Raw genomic sequence first — 27,825 nt, forward strand, 5'->3', positions numbered from 1 at the left:
GCGTTTCAAAGGGAAAAGAAGAACGTGGTGGGTAGTCAGTTCCTACCATTCTGCCGTGGAGAACCGTTTCTGGAGGAGGTCAGCCGTCCCCACGGGGTGCTGAGGGATGCCCGTTTCCGGTAGGTCAGCCAAGGGCTGCCCAGCCCCATACAGCGCGGCTGCCAGGCTGTGCGGGCGCTGAGTCCGAGAAGGGCTGCTCCCGCAGCACCTGCCCAGAGATACCTGCCGCCGCATCCCGCAGGCCTTTGGGTTCATCCTCACAGGACATCTGAAAGGAAAAGGACCGAGCAGAGCGTGCAGAGGCAGGATGCGAGTGAGCAGAAGTGGCGCCGAGTGAGTGCGGACACCTGCTGCCTGTTCAAGGACGTGGTCGGGAGGGGAAGGAGGTCGGAGCAGGTTCTGCTGGTGGAGGGACTGAGATGCTGACTGGGTCAGAAGAGCCTCACGGCTGGAGTCTGAATTATCAGAACAGCCTGTGAGTCCTTTTCCAAACAAGCAGCTCTGATAGAAAATTCAAATTGTGCAGTCAATTATACACACAAGGAATGCTTAAAAGTAAAAAGCCATTTTCCCAGATGAGATTACAACAGTTAATCAGCTTCATTACTGCCCTCAGGTCACATCAGATTAAGTGCTATGGTTTACATGGTTTTTAATATGTAATTTTTATTATTCTGTAAAAGGTAACAAAATATACAGAATGAAACTTTCCCTTTTTTAGACTAATGTTACAAACCCATCTCATCACTTACATATAAATACTGTACTCTACAGCTGATCATTATTTAGGTGTATAAGTCCAACAACATAGCCCTCTAACTGTTAAGCAAAAAAAGAAAGAAAAATAATTATCCAAGAATAGTCTCCTGCATTGCTTATCCTGAGCGATCGACTGAGCACAGGATTTCAACTGAATGAAGGCCTGGAGGAAGCAAATCGTGTGTGCAAGTGTGTGTGTGAGAGTGCTTCAGACTTTTCAAACATTTCACCCTTCAAAAACCAAGATACAAAGATGCATCCTTCATAGAAATCAAGAAATCAATTTCAGCTAATTTCAAATAGAAAAAAGTATGGCACAGAATATAAGCCACGATGTGGTTTTAATTATATGGAATCTCGTATCACACAGGCCAGCACGGAGTTAGTTATTCAGACATTACAGGCATCTTAACTGATTCAGTCCTGCTCCAAGCATAGAACAGGAAGTGATTCAATAATAATAATAAAAATAAAAATCAGGCCTGTTTGGCACTATGATACAGTTGGGAAAAATAAACTCCCAGCCCTAGAACATTCCCACTGAAATAACTACTCTCTTTTTAAAGGGCCTGGAGGACGATGAGGGCTGTAGGTTTTGAGAACGATCAATACAAGTTACGCGTTAAGAGTCGGCCAGCGGCCCTCGCTCCGCCGAGCCCGGGGGGCGGCGCCCTTCACATGGCCTCGAACTCGTCGATGCGCTGCTTGGTGTTGCCCTGGCGGATCTGACGCAGCGTCTTGTACTTGTCCCGGCCTTGCCTCATGTTCTCGTTGTGGATGATGTCGTTGTGGGTCCGCTTGTTCTCGTCTCTGGCCTGGGACAGCTCGCTGGTCAGGGTCTGCAACGCGAAGCGGCCTCGGTCAGCTGGAAGGCCCACACACAGCCCGCCCCTCCCGGGGGAAGGGGGCCCGGCCCGCATCCCGCTCACCCTCAGCTGCCGCTGCACGCGCTCGTTCTTCTCGGCCTCGGTGATGCGCTTCTCCTCGTTGCGGTCGTCCAGGATGCCCTCGCTGGACAGCTCGGCGCTGTAGCCCGTGTACTCCGTGCCCTCCTCCTGCGGGTTCTCCTGGACGTGGTAGTTAACGGGCTCGTACACTGGGGGCGGAGGCGGCGGGGGCGTGGTCATCACCAGGTGCAGCTCCTCCTTGGTCTTTACCAGGTCATCCTGGGCTTCTTTGGCCTTTGAAGGCAGATTAATGGACAGCTGAGAACCTTTCACGGGGAACCTCGTGTTTGGACCATTTTCGTAAGAGCCGCCTTTGCTCTACAAGAAGGCCCACGGTCCCTGCTGAGAGAAGAAGGAGTCCGCTCCCTCCCTGCCCCCACTCCCTACTCCTGGGGGCTGGAGATGCGCGTGGCCTGCAGCAGCGCACAGCCGAGGGGCCAGGAATGTGGCTGACCAGGTGGCCCTGGTCTGTGCAGCCTCTTCCAGGTCTGGGGACCCGGATCCCCTGAGCAGGTATCAACTGTGCCCACGGCACCAAGAGAAACTGTCACGCCAGCTCTTGACAGTTTTCTAAGTACTATAACTTCTTTATGTCTGTAGTCCTTGTATATGTTCACTGCGTATCCTTTTGGAGAAAAACATTGTTAAAGCAGCAACCCCTCCAGCCACTGACGAGCACCGGGCATGCTGGTGTGCGGTTTGCTCTTCCCCTGCGCGGCCGCTGCCATCAAGCCCCTCCCGGCCTGCCAGCCCCCGGCTCGAGCCCTTCCTACCCGCCACCCAGCAGTCCTTCCAGCAACTCCTGGGGGTCCGCACACTCAACCCCGCCCACCTCGTCACCATCCTGACTGAGACGCGCGTAGCTTGCACCCGTTTTGTAACCAGGTCCTCTCATTTAATACTTTATAAGGAGCGCTTTCTCCGAAAACCTAAGGACTGAAGTGTTCTGCCCACAGCTAGAGTTGGGGGATGGGGCGGGGGTGAAGACCCATGAGGGGGAGGTGCCGGCCGTCCCCAGAAGGGACCACCGCGGAGGGGCAAGCGTTGGAAGGACCTGGGGAGGGGAGAGGAGCCCCATGGCCTGGCCGAGGTCTACACTCTGAACCCGACCCACAGCGCAGTCCCGGTACACAAGGGGGCTCCCGGATGGAGACGGGCGCCCCGACGCCGGAACCAACACGCTTCTCACTATGACAGCGAAAACTGACTAAACCCCTGGGGCTCCTTACAAGTCGGGTATTGCTCGTCCCGATGTGCAAGGAAACCGAGCCTCAGAGGCGAGGCCCCCGGCCCGGCAGAGCCTGGAGATCCCCAGGGTCCAGGTCTCCCCACGCGTGCGCCACGCGCGGGGACCGGCGCTGGGAGCGGCAGGAGGGCTCCGCGCAGGGACCGAGGCTGCGGCTGGGGGCGCCCGCGCAATCCCACACAGCTAGCTCCTGACGGGGGCGCCAGAGCGCGGTGAGCGAGCGGCTCTCGGTGGCCCTGCTGACCCACCCGCGTCCTCGCCCGCGCTCACCCGGAGCTGCCACTCCTCCACCTCGTCCTCCTTGCGCCGCCGCGCCTCCTCCAGGAGGGCGATCTTGGCCGTGTACTCAGCGAGCTCCGTGGCCTGTGAAAGGAGCCGGAGCCCAGGTGATTTCCGGGACGCTTTCGGCAGGTGCCACTCGCGAACGGGGGGTCACGTATTTTGGTACACGGCGCCGCGTGCCCGTCCAGCAGTGTCCACCCGCTGCCCAAGGGCCAACCACCGCAGGGCCCCTCCCCACGGGCCACCCTACACCCTCAGGCAGGTCACCTTACAGCCCCGATACCAATTATTATAAGGCGGGTGTCAACTTTTTCAGTCCCCAGAGGCAGCCTCTCTGTAACTGAGCACCGCGGGGCCGCGCCCCCTACCAGCTGCTCCTGGCTCTTGATCTGATCCGCCGCCTGCCTCTCCAGCTCGTCCTTGGCGTGCAGCGCGGCCAGGCGCTCGGCCTCCAGGCGCTCGGACTCTTCCCGCGCCCGCTTCCTCTCCTCCTCCAGCTTCAGGGCTCGCTGGATCTGGTCCGAGAGCTCTAGACACAGCGCACAACCAGAGCCGCTCAAGGCTCCTGCCGGGGACCCTTTAGTCTTGCCCCGAATTCCCACCCAGAAGGGATCGGATGGGACACGAGCGTGAACACACCAACGCTGCAAAGCGGTGGACCGAGTTCCACGGTGCCAGGCCCTCATCTCCCCAGGACACTGAAGGGAACGCCCTCCCCCGGCCAGGCCCTGGCCGCACCCTCGTTGCGCTGCTCTCCCAGAAACGCGGCCTCTGCACCGCTCGCCCGGGTTTCAGCTTATAGCGGGGGAGATGCAGCACAGCTCCGGTGACCGCAGGCTGAGCATTCTATCTCACGGAACCTTAACATCCTCGTCAGGAACGGGGGATAATTCAGCCCTCCCCTCACAGGACTGGGGGCAATTCAAAGGATTATTGTGCATAAAGCATTCAGCACAGAACCCACACAGGTGTTAATACAGAATTATTTTCTAATCCAAACAACCGCTTTATCATGTCTCTTCTGCAAGTCTCTACTTTGGGTATGTGCTTAACTGGGATGTGTATCCTCGGGACAGGGTTCCCTCCCGGCTGGTGTGTGCCAACCGTCAGCCCTGCCGTCCCAGCCCACCAGGCAGAGCGGTGTCTGGCGGGAGGCCCCGCCCACCTTTCTCGGCCTTCTTGGTCTTCTCCGCGTAGTCCTGGAGCCTGAGCATCAGCTCCTCCTTCTCACGCAGCATCTGCTCTTTTTCTCTCTCCACGGTTTCTCTCCTTTTCTTCTCGGTTTCCAACTGCTGCCTGTTTCCGGGAGGGGAAGCGGCGGCACAGGAAGCTCAGACTCCTCACAGCAGCCTGGTCATCCCAGCCCAGGCACGTGACGGGCAGCTGCGTCTTGGTTACCGGCTGTCCCCAGCGCCTAGTCCAGGCCCCGGGCCCATCCGTCCAGCAGAGGACACTGGTGACAGCACTGACCCCAGGTGCCCTGACTGCTCTCCACCTCAGGCTCGGGCTCTGCCCTGCCCACAGCGAGGCAGCTCCGAGGGCTGAGCCGCGGCCCTGCAGACTGTGATCCACCAGCCCCTCTGCGGGGAGCAGCACAGACACGGCTGCCTGTCCCCGCACCCGGGAAAACACACCCCGGCCGGCCCTCCTGCCGCCGCCCACCCCTGCTCACCGCTCCAGCTGCTTCTGGTGCTTCTCCTCCCGGGCCTGGGCCTTCATCTGCTGTACCTCGATGGTGTCGGGCTTCCTGCGGCGCATGTACAGCTCGTGGTTCCCCATGCACAGCTGCAGAATCCGCTTGTTAATTCGCAGGCGGGGGGCATAGAACACGAAGTCCTGCAGAAGAGAACAGGGCAGACTGCGACAAGGGGAACGCCTTCCTTTGGCTTTCTTCTTCCAAACCCGACTTCACCCACTTCTGGATACCTCTTCGAAAAGGACAAACGTTAGCAGAGAGTAGGGGCCAGAAAGGGGGTTCAAGGTAAAGCCACTGACCCCGAATGACAGAGATGTTCCTGGTGCTGCGGGGCGCACGTTCTGCAGGACAAGCAGAGGGGGTGTGCGTGCTGAACCCCAAGGCTGGACCATAAAGCTGCTCCGGGCCCAGCTCCCCCTGGCCTTCAGGCTAACATCCTCGCCTGGCCTCTCCAGCCCCACAGCCCTGTCCGTCCCCGATTCCTGCCCGCACAGCACAGCTCCTCTTACTTAACTGAGCTTCCGTCTCCTCCGCCTCAACCTTTCGCCTCCCACGTTGTTACCAGTGCACCGCTAGGGTCACCAGCGGAACTTCGATGCCAGCCCGTCAGCTCCAGGACCAGGTGCAAACGCCCCGGGCTGGCGCAAGTGAAGGCCTTCCGGCCCCGACCCACCCCTCGTTCACCTAAACTGCACTCTTTCACACCATGAGCACGTCTGCACTCCTACTTGGCATGTCGTGTCCAATCCCACACACCCGAGGCCACAGCACTTCCACGAGATTTCTACTCCTCCGTGGCTGTCACTTCTGTGCCCCCTGCACCTGATGGAGAGGTCAGCCACGGCGTTGCTGGTGCCTTACACCCCGCTGGCTTGTTCCGCTCTCTCCCCCACTAGACGGTCAGCTCCCTGGAGAGCTGGGCCACATTCATTCATCTCTGCGTTCCCAGGACCAGACCAATATGCCCAGGGAACAACTATCTGCTGGTGCCTGACAGTTCACGCAGCACTGTCGCATCTGACCCCATGATACTGGGCAAGTCGCTCCATCACTCTGAGCCTCAGCATCTTCAGCTACACAATTAACGGTCTTGTTGTGAGGATTAAATCAGAAAATGTTCACAAGGACTTAGAAAGGCGTCTGGCACAATGAAAGCTGGTACACAATACGCTCACTCAGACTTTGGGCTGCCTTACAAAACCGCTACTGGAAAACCTTCTTTTTTTTTTTTTTTGTGGTACGCGGGCCTCTCACTGTTGTGGCCTCTCCCGTTGCGGAGCACAGGCTCTGGACACGCAGGCTCAGCGGCCATGGCTCACGGGCCCAGCCACTCCGCGGCATGTGGGATCTTCCCGGACTGGGGCACGAACCCGTGTCCCCTGCATCGGCAGGCGGACTCTCAACCACTGCGCCACCAGGGAAGCCCTGGAAAGGCTTCTTAAAAACAAGAACAAAATCACAGCATCCAAGAGCTTCATGACTCGTGACTGCACGAGTCCGGGACACGGATGACACAGGGTCTTGTTTCCTAGCTCCTGATCACCCGTGTAATTAACAGAGGCCACAGAGGGGCAGTATAGTTTAGAAACCCTCGCTAAAAGCTATTGGAAAAGGCGCGTCTGCTTCCTCTTCCTGCTTTCCCTTCTCTTCTGAGGCACAGGGCCCTCAGCATCCAGATGCCGACCACTGCAACAGGGAGAGGGTGGCTGAGACCAAGAAGCAGTGCTGCACGTCCCAGAGCGACTTCCAAAACCTACAGGAACACGCCGGGCGAGCTGAGCAACAGGCCCAGGAAGGGCCCGCTTAGTGCCTCAGTCTGTACACCTGTCCAAAAATGCTAGGGAGAGAGTAATGTCAAGCCTGAGAGCCCACGGACCTCCTGGGGGTGGGGGGGCTCTCCTTGGGGTTTCACACACTTGTTATGAAGTCATCGGGTTTCCCAGGGAGGTGTCTGCGGAGCTGGGAGAAACGGGTATTTTTATTACCCACCTGTCTCTTATTACACAAAGAGAAAATAATCTCTTGTTACGGCTGCACAGCCATGCTACCCAAATGGGTCTTGACTGTGGTTCCTAAGTATTTGTAAAGAAACTCTAATTAGCACGAACTCCTCTTCAGAAAAATGTCACTTAAAAAATATCAAGGGTCAGAACTGCAGGTGACACTCCCCATAGCATCCGGTTGCCCGAAGACAGGGCCTGTGAACACCAGAGACAGTGAGAGCATCCATGGCGCTGCGGGAGGTGGAGGAATCCCTCGTGCCGCCTTTGAAGGAGGCCATTTCCTGACTTCAAGTTAAAAACAAAAACTAGAAGCTTTTATTTAGAGATTTCTAAAGCCATGTCTCCAGCCCAGGCCTCCTGATGAGACCTGGGGCAGGCCGTCTTAACTGGCAGAGAACAATGTCCTAAAAACTGAAACCAGGCGTGAGGAAAGTGAACCCAAGTCCCCAAGGACACGGAGGAGGAAGGAGGGAAGCCCTGGCGAGCTGTCGGGTGAACACGGGAGCCTCGGGGCTGCCCTCTGCGCAGGCTGGGCAGGGCAGGGCCCGCTGCTGTCATGTGCAGGTCTCCATCCTTCCGCCTCTCCCGTGGGCAGGAACAAAAGGCCCATTCTAAAGGGGAGCCAGCTGTCTCGGCCCCTTGAGCCACCCAGGCAGGCACGGAACAGCACAAGAGTCAAAATCACGGCCCCGAACCGCGGCACCCGAGTGGCCGGGGGCGGAAGCTGCCTGGCTGAGAAGCAGGGCCTGCGCTCAGCCGGGGGCTTGCCCGGGGGACCGCCCTCCACGCAAACTCAGGAATCCCTCCCCCGGTTTTGGTGACGCGACCTTTCGGGTCTCCTTTTCTGTCTTCTACGTAAAGGCGTGAACTTGGATATATGGTGTTCTACCGCCCCAGGCACTAAGCCTGCCTGCGGCTGCGCAGAGCAGTCCTGGGAGGTGTGCGGGCCCCAAGGGACCCGTCCCCCCAGCCAGCCCCCCATCATAAGGCACCCAAGCAGAGGACGCCTCCTCCGTGAGGCCCCCCGACCCACCCACCTGAAGCCATCGCCCACCCCACCTCTCACCTGTGTCCCCTGACCTGTCACTCAGTACAGCTGCACTGTTAAATTCTCTGCCAGAAAGCACGTTACTTGTTTCGTCTGTCTTCACCCATCTCTTCACAGGCGTGTACACCTCATGGGGCGGGACCTGCCCTGTTCCGCCGTGCACACCATCCTAGTATCGCGCCTGACACGCGGCATGTGACCAGCAAATGTTTCTCTCTCCCTTTTTCCCCTTTCAAGTGATGGCTTCAAATAAAACCAGATTATAGCAAAAGTATACTCGGCTAATTCAACCAGATGTATCACAACTGCCTTTGCTTGGGAGCTTGTGATTATACAATATTCTTCAGCTTTTCGGAAGCTAAACTTAAACCAAATTTGAAAAAAACATACAACTTAATTCTTAAACAGTCTACCCAGAATTCCTGCTTGTCACTTCTTAAAAACTGTTCTGAACAATCGGTAGCATCTCATGAGCAGACAGCAGCCTACACAGGATCGCAGGATCTTCTCGCTCTAACGGCCCCATCTCACTGCCCACGGGACACTGGTGACACTGTGACCCTCGGTTCACGGTGCTGCATATTAATGTGACCTGTTACCATGGAGCTTGAAAGTCTGTATTAAACACTTGTTTAATTTAAAATAGCTGTGCAACTACCATGGAGCAGGAGTCAAGAGTCTGCGAACAGCAGGAACACGGAAAGTGTCTTTCAGTGAAGACAATACTTCTACACACAGCGTCCAGACCTCTGGTTTTCCCTTACTCGGGACTAACCCCTCGTGGGAGGAGCAGCTGGACAGCAATGCCACACGCTGTCCCCTGAGCGTTAACTGTCACCACGCGGTGCACCCAAGCCCTGGAGGGCTCCCAGACGTGCCTCTCTGAGCCGAATGCTGTAACTAAGGAACCAAATTACATGAGACACCAAGTTCTTTCCAAACTATAATTCTGGTAAAATTCACAACAGGCTCCAAGAAGGATAAGAGAATTTCTTCAAGTGGCAGTTTTTTAAAGAACAGATTTCTAATTAGAAAACAAATTCCTGGGCTTCCCTGGTGGCGCAGTGGTTAAGAATTCGCCTGCCAATGCAGGGGACACGGGTTCAATCCCTGGTCCGGGAAGATCCCACATGCTGCGGAGCAACTAAGCCCGTGCGCCACAACTACTGAGCCTGCGCTCTAGAGCCCGCGAGCCATAACTACTGAGCCCACGTGCCACAACTACTGAAGCCCGCGTGCCTAGAGCCCGTGGTCCACAAGAGAAGCCACCGCAGTGAGAAGCCTGCTCACCGCAACAAAGAGCAGCCCCCGCTCGCCGCAACTAGAGGAAGCCTGTGTGCAGCAACGAAGACCCAACGCAGCCAAATAAAATAAAAAAAAATTCCTCCATGTCTTTTCAAAACAAAAAACAAAAAAACCCCAAACTCCTCACCCATTCCACCACTCTACAGTATGTATGTATTGTCTTAATCTTTTGAGCAAACTCAGCTGAAAGTTTACATAATTTTCACAATGTACCGGTCTTTACAGCTATTAGCTAACAATCGTATTCTTCCAATTCTAGGATGTGACGGTCCTTTTCTAGCTAAGTCCTCCCAGGATGACTGCCCAACAGGCTCTTCTTTGTGAGGGGCCGTTTCCCACATCAGCACCGATGTGAGGGTGCCAGCGTGAAGCCCACCTGCGGGGCACAGGGCAGTTAGAGAAAAACAAGGCGCAGTCTGTACCGGGGGGGGGACGTGGGGGCCAGCAAGTCTGACGTATCCTAACGTGGGTAAGTTGCAAGGACAGCTCACCAGGTCAAAGCCCGGCCCCGAGGCTTAACCATCACAGTGCGTGCTCCAGGGGGTACCAGGGCAATGCTGCCGTGAGCACCCCACCCCAGGCCCACTGCCTGGAGGCAGGCTGGTTTTCCACATGAATATGAACATTTCACAAGCCCAGAAATGCAACACTTTGCGAAATGCCTATTATGTAGCAAAGGTCGATGACTCAGAACTGCCCTTTTCTCCGTAAGGAATGAAGACCATCTGGAAACTTGGATGACAAGTCAGCTGGCTTCTGACGCACCGCCGGGTTCCACCATAGCTCCTACTGCAGTGCCCAGCGGCAGGGCCCAAGGGGCCCTTAACCCTCCATGTAACCTACTGGGACTTCTTCCCTCCCACACACAGGTAATTTTGAGTATCACCGGCTCCTTGTCACACAGAGAAATCTGACCTTTATCTTGGAAACGTATTTGGCCGCAGAATGAAAAACAGTAACCTGTAACTGTTATGAACTTACAGGAGCCTTCTTGTCGATGGGCTTAATGACAAACTTTTTGTCATTGAAAGAGATGTTCCTGATTTCACTCCACGGGAAGCCAATCTTTGGGGTCAACCTAAGGTTAAAAGGAAAAGGTGGGATAGTTAGATGTGTACTTGGATTGGCTAAGAAAGGTCTGTAAATCTATTCTTAATTTCTTTTAGTTTAACTTTAAAAAGTACAAAGCTAGCCCAAGAATCATATTATGTAGTGTACATCATAACTGAATCGTTGCTACCTGTGCTAGGTTAGCTGACAGGTGGGTGTCAGTGAGGGTCAAGCTCTAGGAAGCCTGGATATGCTCCCATTGACATTCGTCTTTCTCAGTTACTACGTCCAGTCACCCCGGCTTGTAATCTTGAGGTCAACTTTGATTCTTAACCAGGCACATCCTTTCACATCCTTTCATCCTTTGTCTGAAGTATCTCTCATGACCATCTTCTGCAATTCATTCCCACATCACCACCCTAATCCCACCTCTCACATGCCAGCAGCCTAACCAATCAAGCTCCTTGTTGCCAGAACCCTACTTCCAGTCTGCTTGTCTGATCAATGTCCCTTTTGGTCAATCCATTCCCCTCCTGAAAAATGTCAACACTGCCGCCCCAATACCCTGCCCCCAGTTTCTACAGGATGAAATCCACAGTCCTTAACTTTGCATCCAAGAGCCTTCTAGCCCAGACCCAGCTGCCTGGTTCAGCCCACCCTTCAACACCGGGGTCACTGCCGCCCCTCGCATGGAAGGGGCTCCCTCCTCCCTCCCCCACCACTCCCAGACCTGTACCATCAGGCCAGCTCGCTCTCCCTTTCAGCAGCCTTTCCCCTCTCAATGTGCAGTCCCTGCAGTCCCTTATGCCACACAAACTATTCGTGTGTTATTAAATTACTGCATTGTTATTTAGCTCTTTGAAAACCAGGCAGGTAAGCAGGCTGATGGCAAAGATCACACCTTATGTTTCCTATACATGAGCAGCTATTCACTAATGGCAAAGGAAAGGGCTGGGTATGGTTCAAGTCCAAGGTTTCCTTACTGTATTGTTGTCTGCCTCTCCCTTCAGAAAACTGTTAGCATTTGCTTAATATATTAGGTGCTCTAATGTTGGGTGCATGATATTCACAATTGTTGTATCTTCTTGATGAGCTGAGGGCTTGGTGTATGGATTCTGCCCCTCTAGTTCTCACCTGAGGGAGGCATGTTCTCCTGGCTGGTCAGACACCTTCCCGTGTCATCCTCCAAGAGAGCACTCACGTCACACACCCTAACAAATCCTACTTAATCCCCACTAGTCCACTACTGGCTGAAACTCCGGATTTTTAATTAGCATTTCTGGGAAAGCTTATGGAACGATTTCAAGACCACATTGCTCTACCTACCTCATAATTTCCACCCTATTCTTCATCTCCTCCGCCCTATTCTTTCAACACATTTACCACGGATACCATTCCCGAAGTAACGACAGATCCTCAAGCAACCTTTCAAAGATGCTGCCATGAAACACGGTCCTTGCCTATGAGCCATGAAAACTGCCAATTTAGAAAAGAGCAGGAGTGGGGAGGACTCTACTGCCTACCAACATGTTTAAATAAAAACTGATGGGCAACGTAGGTCCTGTTATGACAACACAAGCCAGGTCAAGGCAGTGGGCGTGGCCTCTGAAGGCTGGGAGTGGGCACCTAAGCCCGACAGGCTTCTGGGACCCAATAGTCAGGGCACTGGCCAGGCTGTGGTTTTAAGTGTCAAACCTTTTTGATGTACATCCTTTTTTTAGTTTTCTCCTATAGGATCACCAACGCCTGTTGAAATACATATGGTTAACATGCTTCACAGCACTCAAAAAAGCATGCAGGGAGTTATTTTATCTCCCACGGTATATCTCTCTACACACACACACACACACACACACACACACACACACACACACACACACACACACACACACACACACACACACACACACACACACACACACACACACACACACACACACACACACACACACACACACACACACACACACACACACACACACACACACACGTCTAAAGAAGTAATTTTGTATATAGGTCTCTGAGCACTGGAAAGGAACTCAGGATGTCACCTGGTCCTGCCATGGACGTATCCTCTATCCTTACATGGAAAGGCCATAAAAGAGAGGCATCGGGTAGGCACTTGTTGCTTCTGAACACTTTCCTCCAAATACAAGGCCCACGTGCTCGGAAGAGCAGAAGGGCCAGGAACCAGCAGTGCTGCCCAGTTCTCAGCCATGCAGTCAGCACTGCGGGCCAGACTTCCAATGCAAGGATCTGTTCTCTGTCTCCTGGTTTTATACGAGTCTCTCAAAATAGTTTCTAACCCAGAAAACTTGGACCTTCAGGCTAGACAGACATCTTTCTCTCAAGGGATGGGCATCCTGTCACCACGGCTTCCATCTTCTTCTTTCTTCTGTACCTGCAAAGTCTGTCTTTTTAAGACTCTGAAACATCGTATAACAATTTATAGCCTCCATAAGCATGACTGCAGTATCAAAAGATGACGACTAAACATGAAAATTATGACTCACCCCTAAGTTAAAGAACCTTCTTTTATTCTTGACCACAATTGGAAAATTAAAGTCTACAAGGATTTCTTTCTTTTTTTTTTTTTTTTGAGTTCACTTAGAGGACACAAACAGAGAAGGGCCCACAGAGAAGATCTCTAAAGGCTTTATAAGTCACAATTTTTTTTTAAAGTGTAATTCTCGAAAGATAGGGGACCAGAGCTCTTTGGAGAAACAGCTGATTCCAGGGCTGGAGCAGGGTCTGGAGCATCTGGAGGTACCAGTATGTAAGAAGTGCCTTGAAAATAACGGGGTCACGAGGGCCCAGGAGCCGACTCAAAGGGGCTCCGAAAAGCAAATCTCAAACGATTTTAGCTACAAAATAACAGTATAGATTATGGCCCATAGAAGAAAACACATATTAACATAAGTAACCAAACAATAAATGGAGAAGGGAAATTGGTTCCTTATAGAATTCCATTAATATGTGTAAATGGAATGATTTTTTTTTAAATCACCATTTCTCAAATACTACAATAACTGTTTCATGCAAGTCTCATCAATGGATGTAGAACTAATAGATGAAAGTTTAAGAAACAGGATATTCGCAGTTTCAAAGACTCTCCCCTAAATACACTTGTCAGTTACGAAGGGGAGGTGAGTAACTTTGCAGAGAAGCCTGGCCAACGCCACCTTGACCCGAGATCAAAGTCAACACCAGAAGCAGGATATTCCGGCACCACACGCTGCCTGCAAGGCTGCAACAGCACTTCTGTCGGATTCGTGCCCAAAGCGCAAACCTCACATCTTACCGTGGGAAGGTATGAGACAGATCCAGGGTGAGGGGTTTTCGAAAGAGTCAATGGTCAGTGTTCTGCACAAGTGTCAAGGCTGTGCTAGACAGACAGACAGACTTTGGGACTGTCCCAGATGGGAGGAGACTGGGGAGTGTGACAACTAAATGTAGGTGGGATTCCAGGCAGATCCTGGGGCAGGAAAGGGACATTGGTGGACAACTGATAAGATGGGAACACGGTCCACAGACCGTTAACGGCATCACGTATCAAGGTGACCGTCCTGACTCTGCTACCTGGACTGTGTTTATGTTACGGTGTTGACATCTGGGGAAGCTGCTGAAGGGCACATGGGAATTCTTTGTACCTACTATTTTTGGAACCTTTTTAAACTCTGAAATGATTTCAAAACGAAAAAACGAAATGGTTAAAACATTTACATTCAAAACGTGCGGCAGAGAGCGAGGACGATGTTCCACCTCTCGATAGGAGTCAGGATTTCACAGGCGTGTGTCTGTCTAACAACAGCAAAGGAACATTCAGAATTGTGCACTTCGTTGTAATTAAATTTTACATCAAAAGAAAATCAAAACATACTGAGCTCTAACGAACAGTATGCATTTTGGGGGAAGTATACCGATGCCTGCAATTTACTCTGCAACATGGTGGTGGGGCCAGCGGGGCGGAGGGCCATGAAATGAGGACAGGGAGGGGCGTGACAAGGCCCGTGGTGACATGCTAACAGGAGGCTCGTGGCTGCGGGCACGTGGGCTTCACTGTGAAATGCTTTTCATTTTGCAGTGTTTTGAAAGTTTTCACTGGAAGAGTTTAGAAAGGTCTGGGGTGGGAGGGTGGGCTGCAGATCACGGCGCGCCTCACGGAGGGGGAGAACAGAGAAGAGCTGCCAGGCGCCCCTCCCACCCGGAGGCAGCGGCAGCAGCGATAACGGAGATAGCCAACAGCGGCTGAAGCTCTTCCCACACTTCCACATGGAAGGAAAGGCGCTTAGGCGAGGGCCTAGGCCTCCGCTCCCGCTCTCGGGCGCACCCTCCGCAGGGCAGGCCGGTCAGAAAACTCTCCCCACGGCCGCCCTCCCTGCCCCCCGCCCAGCCACACTGAGAAGCCACCATGGCTTCTCCTCAGGCCCTCCCCGCACGTGTCCAGCCTCTCTTCTCGGCCAGTCTGAGCTGGGCTTCTAAACGTCCCCCTAGAGGTGGTCTAGCCGGAGTCCTCGCAGCGGCAAACTTCTGTAAGAAACTAAGGTATTCAAAAATTCTGTCTGTTCCGTGTTCAAGTTAGGGTACCAAAGACAGAAAGGAGAGGATGGTCTGACAGCTGTGATCCGACGTATTTGTTAAAACAAAGCACACACAGGCCCAGAGAGTCGCTTTTTGCTCTCCTTTGTGATACAGGTAAGCCACGACGGTAAGGCACGAAGATGTAACCTCCCCCGCGCCCGCCAAAGAAATCTGCCTGTGAGCGTAATTTTAGAAACTGGAAAAAAATAATGCACTTAAATGGCTGAAACATCATTTCTAGTGCCAATAAAATAGAAATGTAAATCAGAATACATGATTTACAACCCTGGGTAAGGAATGTAAGGGAAAAGACACTTGGCCTTCATTTCGCCCCCTCGTGGTCTCCAGCCCTTTTCCAGCATCCTCCCTGCTGGAGCCCTGGGCCCACGGCACGTTCAGAAACTCCTGCGGACAGGAGGACTAGGGGAGCGAGCCCTGGGAGGGACGAAGCCGGGGGAGAAGGGTGCTTTCAAAGCACTGAAGAATTGGGGGCAGGACCAGGCTCCTCTAGTTTTTGCTCTGGCCTGAGGATGCCGGGCAGGGTTATAACAGCGAATCTCAACTTCTCTGTCCCACGCTGACACCAGCGTGCAGGGAAGCCACCTGATCCCTCCCTCTCGATGTTCTCTCCTCTTCGGATCTAAGGGTTTACAGAAAGGAAGACCAATGCTTCCCGTCCTACGTGCCCCCACTTGACTGTTTACATACAGTGAAAAAGGGACCCCAAGAGGCTTTTTTCTTTGGGGAGAAGACCCTTTGAGAGGTTGCCCGTTTTGCAGCTAAGCTGGGGGATGGGAGGAGAGCGGAGGCAGGACTGAAAGAGCCAAGCTGCTCACATTTCCACTCGGAGGAAACGGGCACCCGCGTGGGTGAGGGTAGTCACAAGCTGACAGCAGCAAGTCCCTGCCTCTGGCTCTATCTGGCAGCTTGAAAAACCTGTTCGGACAGCACTGGCCTTGGCTATGTTACAAGATCTGCTCATTCGGGAAGGCGGTTTCCCATGTATATTCCCACGAGGCCACGGTGCTCCCTGCTGACCGGCTACCACCCTCCAGCTCAGGGGCCTCCACAAGGACGAGGGCTGGTTTCCCGAGTCCCTGACTTATGCAGACTGTTTCTGCCTGTCCCCAGCACTGGATCTAGCACACCGGGGAAGGAGCAAACCAAGAGTCCCCAGTAACTCACTTCGGGGTCCTCAGGCAAGTCCCTGCGATCCTCTGCTAAGCACGCCATGTCCTAAGTGTAACTGGATTCGTCCGACTGGCACCACGCCTCCCAGCGGAGATGCTCTCCTCCACCCACCCTGGGCGCGCGGTGGAGGGGCTGGAATGCCAGGCACCGGTCCCCACCCCAGGGGAAATGGGTCTGGACTGTGGGTCCTGGCCAGAGCGCCTGTGGCCGGGATTATGGGGGACTCTGTACAGGTTATCGTGTGTCAGAAGCGGCGCTGCTCCCCTCATGAATGTCAGGGGAGGGCTGGGCACCTGGGGCCTGGGGGAGCCGAGAGCACGTGAGACAGGTGAGCCGCCACTCCAAGCCCAAGGAACAGGGAGCCGCCGCGGAGAACCTGTCCTCACCGAAACAGAATGAGTTGTGTGTGTGTGTGTGCGTCTAGCCCCTTGGCAGGAAAAAGGCATCTGCGCAGAACTGGTAACCACAGGAATGGGCAAAGGGAGTCGGGGGAGGCCAGCCTGCCTGCACTGAACTGCAGCAGGGCCCACTCCACAAACTAACACACTGAGGCAATCGGGTACCTCCTGCACGTTCAGAGGATTTAGCTAGACTGTTCGTACAGAAAGGCTACTGTGTGCAGAATCTCAAGGTCTCTGATAGCACCATAAATATTCTGGGTCGGATCAGCACAAACCTCAAGCCGCCCAGCACTGCCTGGCTGGTGGCTGTGGGCGTGCTGGTACCTACAGGCAGCGGGGGCGGCCTCAGAGGACGGGGAGGGAGATGGCTTCCTGCAGCTCTTGTTCGGCCTTCTTTCACAAGCTCCAAAATCCGTGAGGTCACGGACCGGTGTGGTCCCCCTGCCGGGCCCCACGGCACATGCTACACGTGCTAATGAACAGGCTAAGAGAGAAATAACGCACACCTCCGACATGGCTACTTCACAGTCACAAAGCTCTTAAGCGTCAGACGCTGGGCCAGTAAGTTGCTAGATAAATACTCTGAAAGGAATCCATATGCACATTTGCCATTTTCTCCATGGTTTCCAGGCCTGATACCCCACCAACTAAAGAAAACATAAAATTCAACTCACTTATCATCTTTCTCATAAATATTTAGTCCAAGGGCATCAACTCCAAGCCAAAGGTCTGTTCCTTTCTTATTTTTTATCTCAAAATAGTTGATCCCATACATTTCCAGGTCCTGGGCAATCTTCAGATACTCCAACATAGCACTGTCTCTAGGTGGGGAGAACAAACATCGGCATCGTCGTTAGCGTGCGCCCCGCGCTCGACAGTTACACCGCCACCAGGATCTGAAACGTAGTGCGATCACGGAGGACGGGCTGACAGCAAGGGGTCTCCGTCGCTGTCCCTCTGCTGGCCTGTGCCCCAAGTGGGCGCCCAGCCATCCCGGACACTGACCACGGGCGTACGTCACGCGTCAGGAAAGAACCGAACTGGCTCGGGCTGCCCACTCTGGACACAGAGGGCTTCCCTTGGAAATTCTCTCTCTCTCTCTCTGGCCCACACAGTGCTTCAGGGAGCCCACCATCTGCCTCACTTGGGGCCACTGCTTGGGCTTTGAGTTATTTCCCTCCACAGAAGATGCTCGGGTCAGGCAGGAAATTCTAAGGACACAAAGTCTCTGAGGCCCAAACTGCAAACGAACTTCTGAGGATGGGACATCATGCTGAGAGCTGCTGCCAGTGCCCGAGAGGAGGATTCTAGGACAGAGCATCTGGTCGCTTCGTTCTCACCAGCCACATGTCCCACTCCGACCCTCTCCACGCCTCGCTGGTGCTTCTTTATTAGCAAGTGTTTCTCACCTGGGAACTTTTTTTTTTTACATTTACAACCTTTTGAAGGCAACCACCTTATGGACGATGAACGAATCAGCACCTCTGTGACAGGGAAAAGAAAATGCCTGGTGGGCTGCGAGCAATGCTCCGGCCCCCTTGACTAAAATGAAGAGTTTCAGACACAAGCTTTTCTTTCCTCTGAAACAAGCGGGGGAGAAGGCTTGAGGGACTGAAGGTGTCAACTAAACCGCTCCTGGCCCTGGTGGTGGTGGGGAGGAACACCTGGCTTCGTTTAGGAAGAAACCTCACCGGCAGCTCCTTACCTTCCCTGCCCTTCTAGGCACGGCTCCGAGCGAGTCACCCGAAGGACCCGAGTCCCCTGCAAAGAAGACCGGCTCCCAGCCCAGCACTCACTTGAGCATCCCGCGGTGCTCGGCGTGCCACACCTGGATCCGGTCCTCCCACTGGTCCCTGGTGAGCTTGTGCTGGTCCATGACTCTGGATTGCAAAGGAAGAGGGCACAGAGCCGTCAGCCCAAAGGGCTGGGAGAGGCGAGCGACCGGCCACTGAGCACAAACCTTGACTTTTCTTTCAGATAAAACCATCTACTTCCTAAGATGCGGCATTTCTATTTATGACAATTAACAGCCTGGACGATTTAGAACCTGGAATGAGACAAACCCAGTCTTGCTAGAAACACTTTTAAAAGGTGTTTTATTTTAAGTGGCCTCTCCTTCCAAAACAGGTAATTTATGTGACCGCCAGTCAATAAAAAGATTCAACAGGGGCCGGTTTACCAGACACCAGGGAGAGCTAAGAAGGTTCCGCTCTGGCACCTGCGGCCCCTGTGAGGAGGGCCCCCTCCCCCGCTGAGCCCCTCTGTCGCAGACGCCACTCCAGGGTCCACCGAGGGGTGGCAGGGCCTGCGGAAGGCCGGCCCGTGACTGCAGACAGAGCCCCCGGCCTGCAGGAACACTCGCCCTCCACAAAGCCCTTCTGCCTCCCGACCCTCCTGACACGACGCTCGCACGCGGGCCCGGCCCCCGCCGGCTCACCTTTGGGGGATCAGCCGCTCGGAGCTGAGGTACCCGGACTTGTGCAGCTCCTTGCTGTAGTCCCCGAACTTGGCCTGCACAGCGTAGGAGCCCAGGAGCACCGCCGTCTCGGGCGGGCAGTAAATCTCGTCGCTGAGAATCCCCTCCTTCACTTGCAGGAAGAAAAGCTTCTGGGTGATGTCCTGGATGAGCTCCTCGGACACGTCTTCGGGGTAGAACTTGGCCCGGAACTTGAACTGCAGAGGGTTCTCCTTTCTGACCTCCTGGGCAGACACCTGGGCGGCAGAGGCCAAACCCTCACTGCAAGTTCGAAAGACAAAGACCTGCCTTCCCAACACAGGTTTTAACCACTGACTCAAAAGCGTCCTTCAGGACAGTTTTCAGAAGATAATGTTTATTCTGAAAGTCACCTTTTTAGCATGGAAGACATAAGGCCAGTGAGAGTCCTGTTACACCTTCACACTAGCCCCAGTCCCAGCCTTGGTTTTCTGGGGGCGATGCTAACAACGCCGGGGGACTGCCTGAGTGACCCGCGAATCTGGCCTCTGTCCACATGGCCAGGCCAGCCCTGGACCATGAACTCCCTCTCAGTAATTCCTCACGCTCCCCCCACCCCCTTCCATGCCTCCAATCACCCTCCTGACGGGTCCAGTAATATGGGAGGAAAGCAGGAGTTGGAGAAAAGAGAGAAACTGTCTGGAGAAAACACATTTAGCTTACTGCTTTTCTTTGTAATTGTTAATGGAATTATCCAGTCTTCGGAGTTGAAACTCTTATCACAGGTTCAAACAGAGCAATAACAGATTCTTACAAAACAGTGGATGATTCATGGTTTATAAGATTAACAATCTCATTTGGGGAAAAAAAAAAAAAAAAAAAGCTAAGGTCAACTAAAAGCTGAGCAATTAAGCATCACACACTCCAATAAGGGAGCAGTGAGGAGAAATACCGGGATCTAATTTCCAGCAACTCTCCCCAGTTACTGGAAACCTGCAACCTGTCTTTAAAAACTTTGACACAAATAGAAAGGAACACAAAACAAAAGACAGAGTTTCAATGTCGACAAAGTAGACCAAACCCAATTAATAGCCTGTAAATAGTTAACATGACTTACCTTTTTATCAAGTTTCAACCAGGTAGGAAATCCTTTATTATCCACATACTGGAGGCCAAAGTACCACACTTCCCGAAGGCCGATGGTCTTAACCACCTGTGTGAAAGAGACGGGGCGGGGCCGAAACAGTCAGGAGGAACTCTCTGGATGGCAGTGGCCCTGGGCCGCCACCATCACACGGTGCAGCAGAGCTGCCAGGAGAGCAAGGTGCCAGCCAGCTTAGACACTGTGGGCAGGCCTCCGCTACACTGTCTGTTACTAACAGACATGAACCATTTACTTCCTTTTTTTTTTTTGGCCGCACTGTGCAGCTTGTGGGATCTTAGTTCCCTGACCAGGGATTGAACCCAGCCCCCTGCAGTGAAAGCACCAAGTCCTAACCACTGGACTGCCAGGGAAGTCCCTGAACCATTTAGTTTTAATATAAATTTGAGCAGATTTCGGGTTAACTTTAAATCTTATAAAATGTCACCCCTACTCCTCTGTCTTCCATTATGTGTTTCTGAGTAAAGACAGCTGGGGGGGCCACAGGGAATGGGCCGTGACCCAGGTACACCCACCGGTGAAAGTGTGTGTGTGTCACAGGTGTGACCGCACCTGTCGGGGAGCCCACATGAAAAGGGGGTTGAAAGACACCAACGCGAAGCAGAGCCTCCCCTGGCTGCCCGTCTCTGCTCTCAGCAGCTGGCCAGGCCTCTGCTCAGCGGGATCAGGGAAACGGCGGTCCCGGAAAGGTATAGAAGGCAGCGGGCAACAAGCTTCCAGGGAAGAGGGGGCGTGCTCAGCTTCGCACACGCCAAGGGGCGACGAGCCCTCTTTCAACTTCCAGAAACGTGAAATTCTGATACAGGAAGGTAGAGTTCAGCCCTAGGCCACAGTGAGTTTCACAGTTTTAAAATTGTCTCCAGTACTAGGACAAAAGTCTCCTGTGGTCCACTACACGGACAGCCCCACGATGGTTACTCTTGTGTCTTGAAGTCAAAAAGCAACTTGCCGTGGACACTTGTTGAATACTGTCAGAACTCTGCCACGTAGTTTTAAATTCCATGACATATAATGTTAAGCCTTTAAAAAAAAGGTTACTATTCTTCAAATATATGGCTTCTATCATATTTAAAGGGAAAGAGGGCTGTACACACTAGAAATGAAAATCAGGTATCTGGAGCACTTATTGACAATAAAATCTGAAACACCAAACAAAGTCTGCCTTGAGCCTGTTTCTGCATCGGCCTCGGCTGCGGGGCCAGATGCCTGCGGGAGCTCCCGAGTCTCCGAGTCTCCGTTTACTACACGCCAGGGAACGACCTGCTCATCCGCTCGCTTCACTCACCCAAAAAAAGAGGAGGAGGCACTAAACCCGAGACTCCTCATCACGAAGCGACAGGAGGGCGGTTTTGACTCTTACCAGCGCTCCCCCCGCAAGTCTGGTGAAGCCCCAGGTCTGCTTTTTGTGGTAGCCAAGGATAGAGGAAGCTGACTGAAAGACCAGGTTTTCTATACCCAATCCTGCTAGTTTCCTAAACCTCCATCTCAACATTTGGATACGAAACCTGCCTCGCCCTCCTCTGCGGGCTGTCCAAAGCTGCACGAGAAAGCCCCGCGTACAGAAGCCATTCTACCTCTCCTTCCACTCCATCCACCCAACTGCAGCTTTAGCCTGGGTCTGACCAGCGTGAAACCATTTCCCGTCCACTTGACGTCCCTGCCCCGTGCCTGTCAGACCCTCGCTGAGCTTCAGACTCCTCTTCTGCATCTGCTCCGATGTGGCCACTCCCCCTTCACGGAGCCGACCAGACTCTGGAGCCATGGTCCTGACCCGGGTCCCTCACTCTCTCTGTGGAAGCCTGTCCCTGGGTTCCCTGATCTGCCACCCATCTTTACGTATGACTCTTCCGTCTACTTCCAGAACAACTGTCCTCAGCGTGTTTCAAAGCCCTACTTCTCTCCCTACGGCTCCCCCAAAACAACACAACAGAAGTAAACAACCTTCCTTTCTGCAGTCCATTCTAAAAACTGACCTGTCAGTCCTCTCTGCGAGGGAAACCCAGCATTCCTAGAAAAACACAATCACTGCTCTCTCCAATGTCCCTACCTTAGCCTAAAGCTGATACACAGCACGCAAGCCAAATCTGAACGGGTGTGGGGTCCATTCCTTTATCTATGCCTCTGTGGTGTTTTATTTTTATTTATTTATTTTTATCTATCTATCTATCTATCTATCTATTTATTTATTTATTTAAATTTTTGGCTGCGTTGGGTCTTCGTTGCTGCACGCGGGCTTACTCTAGGTGCGGCGAGCGGGGGCTACTCTTTGTGGTGGTGCGCGGGCTTCTCACTGCGGTGGCTTCTCTTGCTGTGGAGCACGGGCTCTAGGCGCGCGGACTTCAGTACTTGTGGCACTCGGGCTCCATAGTTGTGGCTCGCGGGCTCTAGAGCACAGGCTCAGTAGTTGTGGCACGTGGGCTCAGTAGTTGCGGCTCGCGGGCTCTAGAGCACAGGCTCAGTAGTTGTGGCGCACGGGCTTAGCTGCTCTGTGGCATGTGGGATCTTCCCTGACCAGGGCTTGAACTTGTGTCCCCTGCATTGGCAGGTGGATTCTTAACCACTGTGCCACCAGGTTCAAGCGACAGCTGGAAAATACTACTGATACCTTCTGGTGATGAAAACAGTGAGCAGAGAGTCACGTGGCAGGAACTCCTTTCTCAGCACGTCGGCAGCTGCAGTAGTGGGAAAGCACCATGGCCCCGCCAGGAACCTGCCCGGCCTCCGCGGCCACCACTGTCTCTGTGAGGGCCTCCGTCACCTCGGAGCCCTGGACTAGAATCTAGTCACAGACGAAGCAACAGCACTGGGGCAGGGGCTGGGGGACAGTTACTGCCAAGGAGACTCAAGTGACAGAGGGGGTGGGAGGGAAACAGACTAACTACCTTCCAAGTCTCCTCCAACCGATGCCAGTGAAGGACCACATTTTAGTGACGGGCAGCTGGGCCCACGAATGAGCTTCCGAGACCTAGAAGCGCATCAGATGGAGCAGCAGAGAAAGGACACAGAGCCCCGTGCAGCCCGCAGCCCCTCCTGGATGTTCGTTCAGGAGGAAACAGGCCCGGCGTGGCGGAGGGGAAGAGGGGCACCCGGCCCACCTGTGCCGACGAGGCCTGAGCATCCCCACCTCACGGACCACGTCGGAGGGATAAACGAGCGGATCTTCAAAGAGCGAGGCGCAACTGGGGTCAAGGCTGTGGAGACGGCCTTTCCTGCCAGGGCTCTGTGTCCACAGTTCTAACACAGACCGGGTCATGTCCCGCTGACCCACGAGCGGCTCCACGGGTCCGCTCCAGCCTCAAGCCCTCAGATTACACAGTATTTCACAATAGGAACACACAATACTGAAAAAAGTTCCAACACTAACTCTGGTGACTGAGGGACGCGCTAGCTGCAGGCAGAGCTGACCCGAACCCCCGGCTTCCTCCCCGGCCCTGCTCTCACCACTGCCCCATATGGTGCCCAGGATTTCCTTTCAGGAGAAACCCTTAGGTTTCCACCCCAAGTCCAGCCCCACCCCAGGCAGTAAATGTCTTTATCGTTATCGGGTGAGGCACGGCCAGGGAATGGCCTCAAAATAACAACACAGGGAGAGCGGAGGCTGCATTCGAACCCTGCCCTGGAGGTGTGAGCACCCAGGCCCTGCTCACTGGCTTGGGGAAATTCACCTGCTGGGTGCTGACTTTGGGGATGAAAGGGAGATCCCATCAGGCCCAGGGTGAGTCACCTATAGTTTCTACATTTGCCAGGACTCCGCTCCACTTTCCAGTTTGGTGCTGGGATGCAGAGCATGGCTTGGCCCACGGCGGGGCCTCTCAGGAAGGCCGCCGACGGTGCAGGGGGCTGTGAACGCACACCCTGCCCCGGCGCCCTACTGGGTCCTCAGTCCCAGAGCAGAATTCACAAAGCCCAGAAAGGTAGCTCTCGCTCTGTCTAAGGCTTGGAACCGTTTCGTGGAAGAGTTATCACGGCCCTCATGGCGGTGCACCGCGCTTATTAAAACTCTGCGTCACCTTCAGCTTTCACGAAGAGGGGCAGGAGCGCGGCTGGGCTGTTACCTGGCTGGAGGGAAGGGTGTGTGCTGAGCTCCGAGGGGCTCAGGACGCTGCGGCTGCAGGGAGGGCTGGGGAGAGGCCGCCTGGCCCCACGCTGTCCTCCACTGCACCCCGGCCGCGAACCAGATGGCAGGAAACGGCCAGGGGGACCGTGGAGACCCCAGCGGGAGGGGTGGCAGCCAGAGCTCTCGGGTGAGGCTCTGGCTCGTGAAGACTGCACGGCGCCCCTTCTCCTCGGGACTGCGAACAGGGGCCACCCCGGGGAGAGTGTTTACGACAGCTGAATCCCGCTGGCAGGAGGGAAGAAAAAAATGGTCTACTCCACAGCGAGAAGCTAGCAGCCAACCAAGGTAATAAATGTGCTCGGCAAACAAAGTGATTCCGATGCTGCCAACACTTTTTTCTACCTGGGAACCCTCTCTCTTAAGTTCACAGAAACCAACCTGATCGAAAAGCTGTTTTCCTGTTGTATTTGGCTGGATGGCAAACTCCAGCTCCGCATCCATGGTGGTAACTCGGACATTGATCTAGAAAACAGAATGGAACACATTACACTTAACCGGGTGTTTTTAATAATCTCCGAGTGTCCCACCTGAACTCAACGGTCCTGAGCAACGTGGTGAGAGTATGTCCCTCCTCCGCACCCATTCTCCTACCTGTCACCACACACAGACACACACACACCAAGCCACACACCTCCAACCCCAAAACACACACCACACAGCCCCCCCCAGCTCTGTGCCTACGCATGCAGTTTGGATTCAAATGTGTGCCCTTGTGGCTTTAATAAAGCACATTCACGCTTAGGTCTAAGCTGTTTTTCTACAAAATACTTTGATAACTGTCAACATATTTTCCATACACCATCTCACATTGTGACCCTAGGACGGCTAAGTGAGGCCGCCTCTGGGCGTCCACACCAAGTCGGTAAGTGAAACGAGAGGACAGAGGAGGGTCTGTGCACAAGAACACCGCCAGCAGCTTTAGAAACCACCTCGACAGTGGAGAGAGATATGGCTAAACGATCACAGACACATCGGAGAGGATAGGATACTCTGTAGTAATTAGAAAAGGTAAGTGTGAAGACAGTGGAAACATGGAAGCATTACTAGGATGGTAAGGTCACAAGTCGGTAGTGACAGGAAGGCCTGAAAAAACGTCTCTAATGGTGCCATATTGGTGGTTTAAAGAAATTTATTTCAAGGTCATTTTCCAATTTATCACCTGAAAAAACCCAGAATTGGCTAGCATATGAAAAACATGCAAATCTAGCTACTTTATATCACGGTCCCAAAGGAAAACAACACAGCAACTATAATGCTTATTAACATTAAGAAATGCTTGCTTCTCACCATTTTTCATGTGAAATATATAAATAGCTGGAGAGACATATATTCCAAATTCTTCCTAACACAGACAGAAATGTAACGAGGACAGTGACTGACTGTATTTATTATTTTTTTTTTAATATTTATTTATTTATTTAATTTTTGGCTGCGTCGGGTCTTAGCTGCGGCACGCAGGATCTTCCTTGCAGCATGCAGGATCTTTTGTTGCAGTGTGCGGTCTTCTCTCTCTAGTTGCGGCTCGTGTGCTCAGTAGTTGCGGCGCATGGGCTTAGTTGCCCCGCAGCATGTGGGATCTTAGTTCCCCAACCAGGGACTGAACCCATGTCCCCTACATTGGAAGGCAGATTCTTAACCACTGGACCACCAGGGAAGTCCCCTAAATGTATTATTTAGCTTCCTGATATAAGAACTAAAAAGTGGTGAGTTCCAAATGTGTGTCATGCCTTGGCTGGATACTTAGACCCTAAGTTGAACAAAAATTAGTCTTTACAAATCATTTTTCCCCTAACACTCAAAACTGTGATGATTGAGAGATACTTTTACATACATACAGCCTGTCTTAAAGGTTCTCTGACTGATATAACATATAGAGAAGTCAGGCATAATTTTCCAGATTTTAATACACGTTTCCTCTCCAATCACAAGTCTACAAATTAAAGAACTGAAGTTTACTGAGAAGACTAGGCACATTTTAGATTCTTCAAGTTTATTTAAATATAAAAACCTAAGTTTCTTCCTTTTCCTGCCAGCAATAATTTAAAGAAATCACAAAATGGCTGTTACAAAGCAAGTCTCTCTCTCTCTCAATTATGGTTCCAAGGGCACATAAGAGAGAAGTGAAAAGCAGCCCCAAAGTCAAATATTCTGTAACAAACGCAGCTCCAAATTAAATTACACTCATAAGCCCACAATGAATGTCACACTTGAAACTGACGTGGAGGGATGCGGGGCTGACGAATGCCGGGCCTCAGATACGCTTTTCTTTCTCTGTTACCTACTGATTCAGAAACTGAACCACCAAACAATGTGTACTGAATGCCACTACCCTGGTTAAGATGCATATAAGAGACCAGAGGTTCATGCATAGGAGATTTCAGACTCTAACTCCTACATCTCGATCACCTCTAAATTTGAGGACCAAGAAAAAAAGGTCCTCCGGAAACCTCCGGAAACCAATGCTAATAATTAACATAAAAAAGTGATCATCACACTATTTTTAACCATTTTGCAAACTTTAACAGGAATTTAGAAAAAAACTATTTTAAGGTTCTGAGCTGGTTCATATTTGACTCAAAGTTCACACAACTCTTTGAAAAAGCAAAGAACCTGCAAAATGAATACTTTTACTGAGATTAGATGTAACAAGCCAGTAGTATGTAGAAAGTGAACTTTCTTAAAAATTAAGTGTATTGGAAAGGTCTGCGCAACCCGCAAAAACTGCACCTCCCATCACAGGCACTTAAAATGACCATCAGGGCTTCCCTGGTGGCGCAGTGGTTAAGAATCCACCTGCCAACTCAGGGGACACGGGTTCGAGCCCTGGTCCGGGAAGATCCCACATGCCGCGGAGCAACTAAGCCCGTGCGCCACAACTACTGAGCCTGCGCTCTAGAGTATGAGAGCCACAACTACTGAGCCCACGTGCCGCAACTACTGAAGCCCGTGCTCCGCAATGAGAAGCCACCGCAATGAAAAAAGGCCATGCACCGCAACGAAGAGTAGCCCTCGCTCGCGGCAACTAGAGAAAAGCCCGCATGCAGCAACAAAGACCCAATGCAGCCAAAAATAAGCCAAAAAAAAAAAAAAAAAGACCATCAGCAGCTCCAGTGAGACATTCCACCAAGCTTCACTTGTTCTGGTCTTTCCAGGGACTTCCTTCCCTGAGCTGCAACACCCAGGCAATCCTGCAGTCTGGTGTATGGCCACAAACAAAGCTGTCAAGCCAGCGATCAGGCTAAGCTCTTCGGGCTGCAGTCACAGGCACGGCTGGGACCAGTGTCGGGAGGCAGACAGCCTTTCCCTCCGCTGTGCCCACCAGCCCCGTCGGAAAGAGCAACGCCCAGTTCTGATCTGGGGAGGCACCAAAATTTTCATTTTCAGACACCCCCTAAAATTACAAAATCAAGGTTAATTTTAATCAATATATGTGTATTTCATTTACAGTGCATGGTCTACAATCTTGAGACCAAGGTTGAGATGGGAGAACTCATGAAAGCTAAACACTCGAATGAACAGCATGTTAATGATCTCCAGCCAAGCTGCCCTGCAGGATTGGGCGCGTGTCCCTTGACTAGTCGTTACCCTACTCGTGTCTCTCAT

General features: G+C 52.8%; 1 protein-coding gene across 1 annotated transcript; it reads right to left on the reverse strand.

The window, feature by feature from the left end:
- Positions 1-646: 646 nt before the first annotated feature.
- EZR (ezrin) lies at positions 647-27,825 on the reverse strand (the record flags this gene model as incomplete). Its single annotated transcript, XM_079716746.1, has 14 exons — positions 647-1,598; positions 1,689-1,940; positions 3,223-3,315; positions 3,603-3,763; positions 4,400-4,530; positions 4,907-5,070; positions 10,268-10,364; positions 17,184-17,330; positions 18,306-18,389; positions 18,947-19,221; positions 20,061-20,156; positions 24,601-24,684; positions 27,485-27,613; positions 27,808-27,825. The coding sequence occupies 14 exons, from the start codon at positions 27,823-27,825 to the stop codon at positions 1,434-1,436; spliced, it is 1,896 nt and encodes a 631-aa protein (XP_079572872.1). The 3' UTR covers positions 647-1,433.

Source organism: Hyperoodon ampullatus, assembly GCF_949752795.1.
Source record: "Hyperoodon ampullatus genome assembly, chromosome: 12".
NCBI classification, from domain to species: Eukaryota; Metazoa; Chordata; class Mammalia; order Artiodactyla; family Ziphiidae; genus Hyperoodon; species Hyperoodon ampullatus.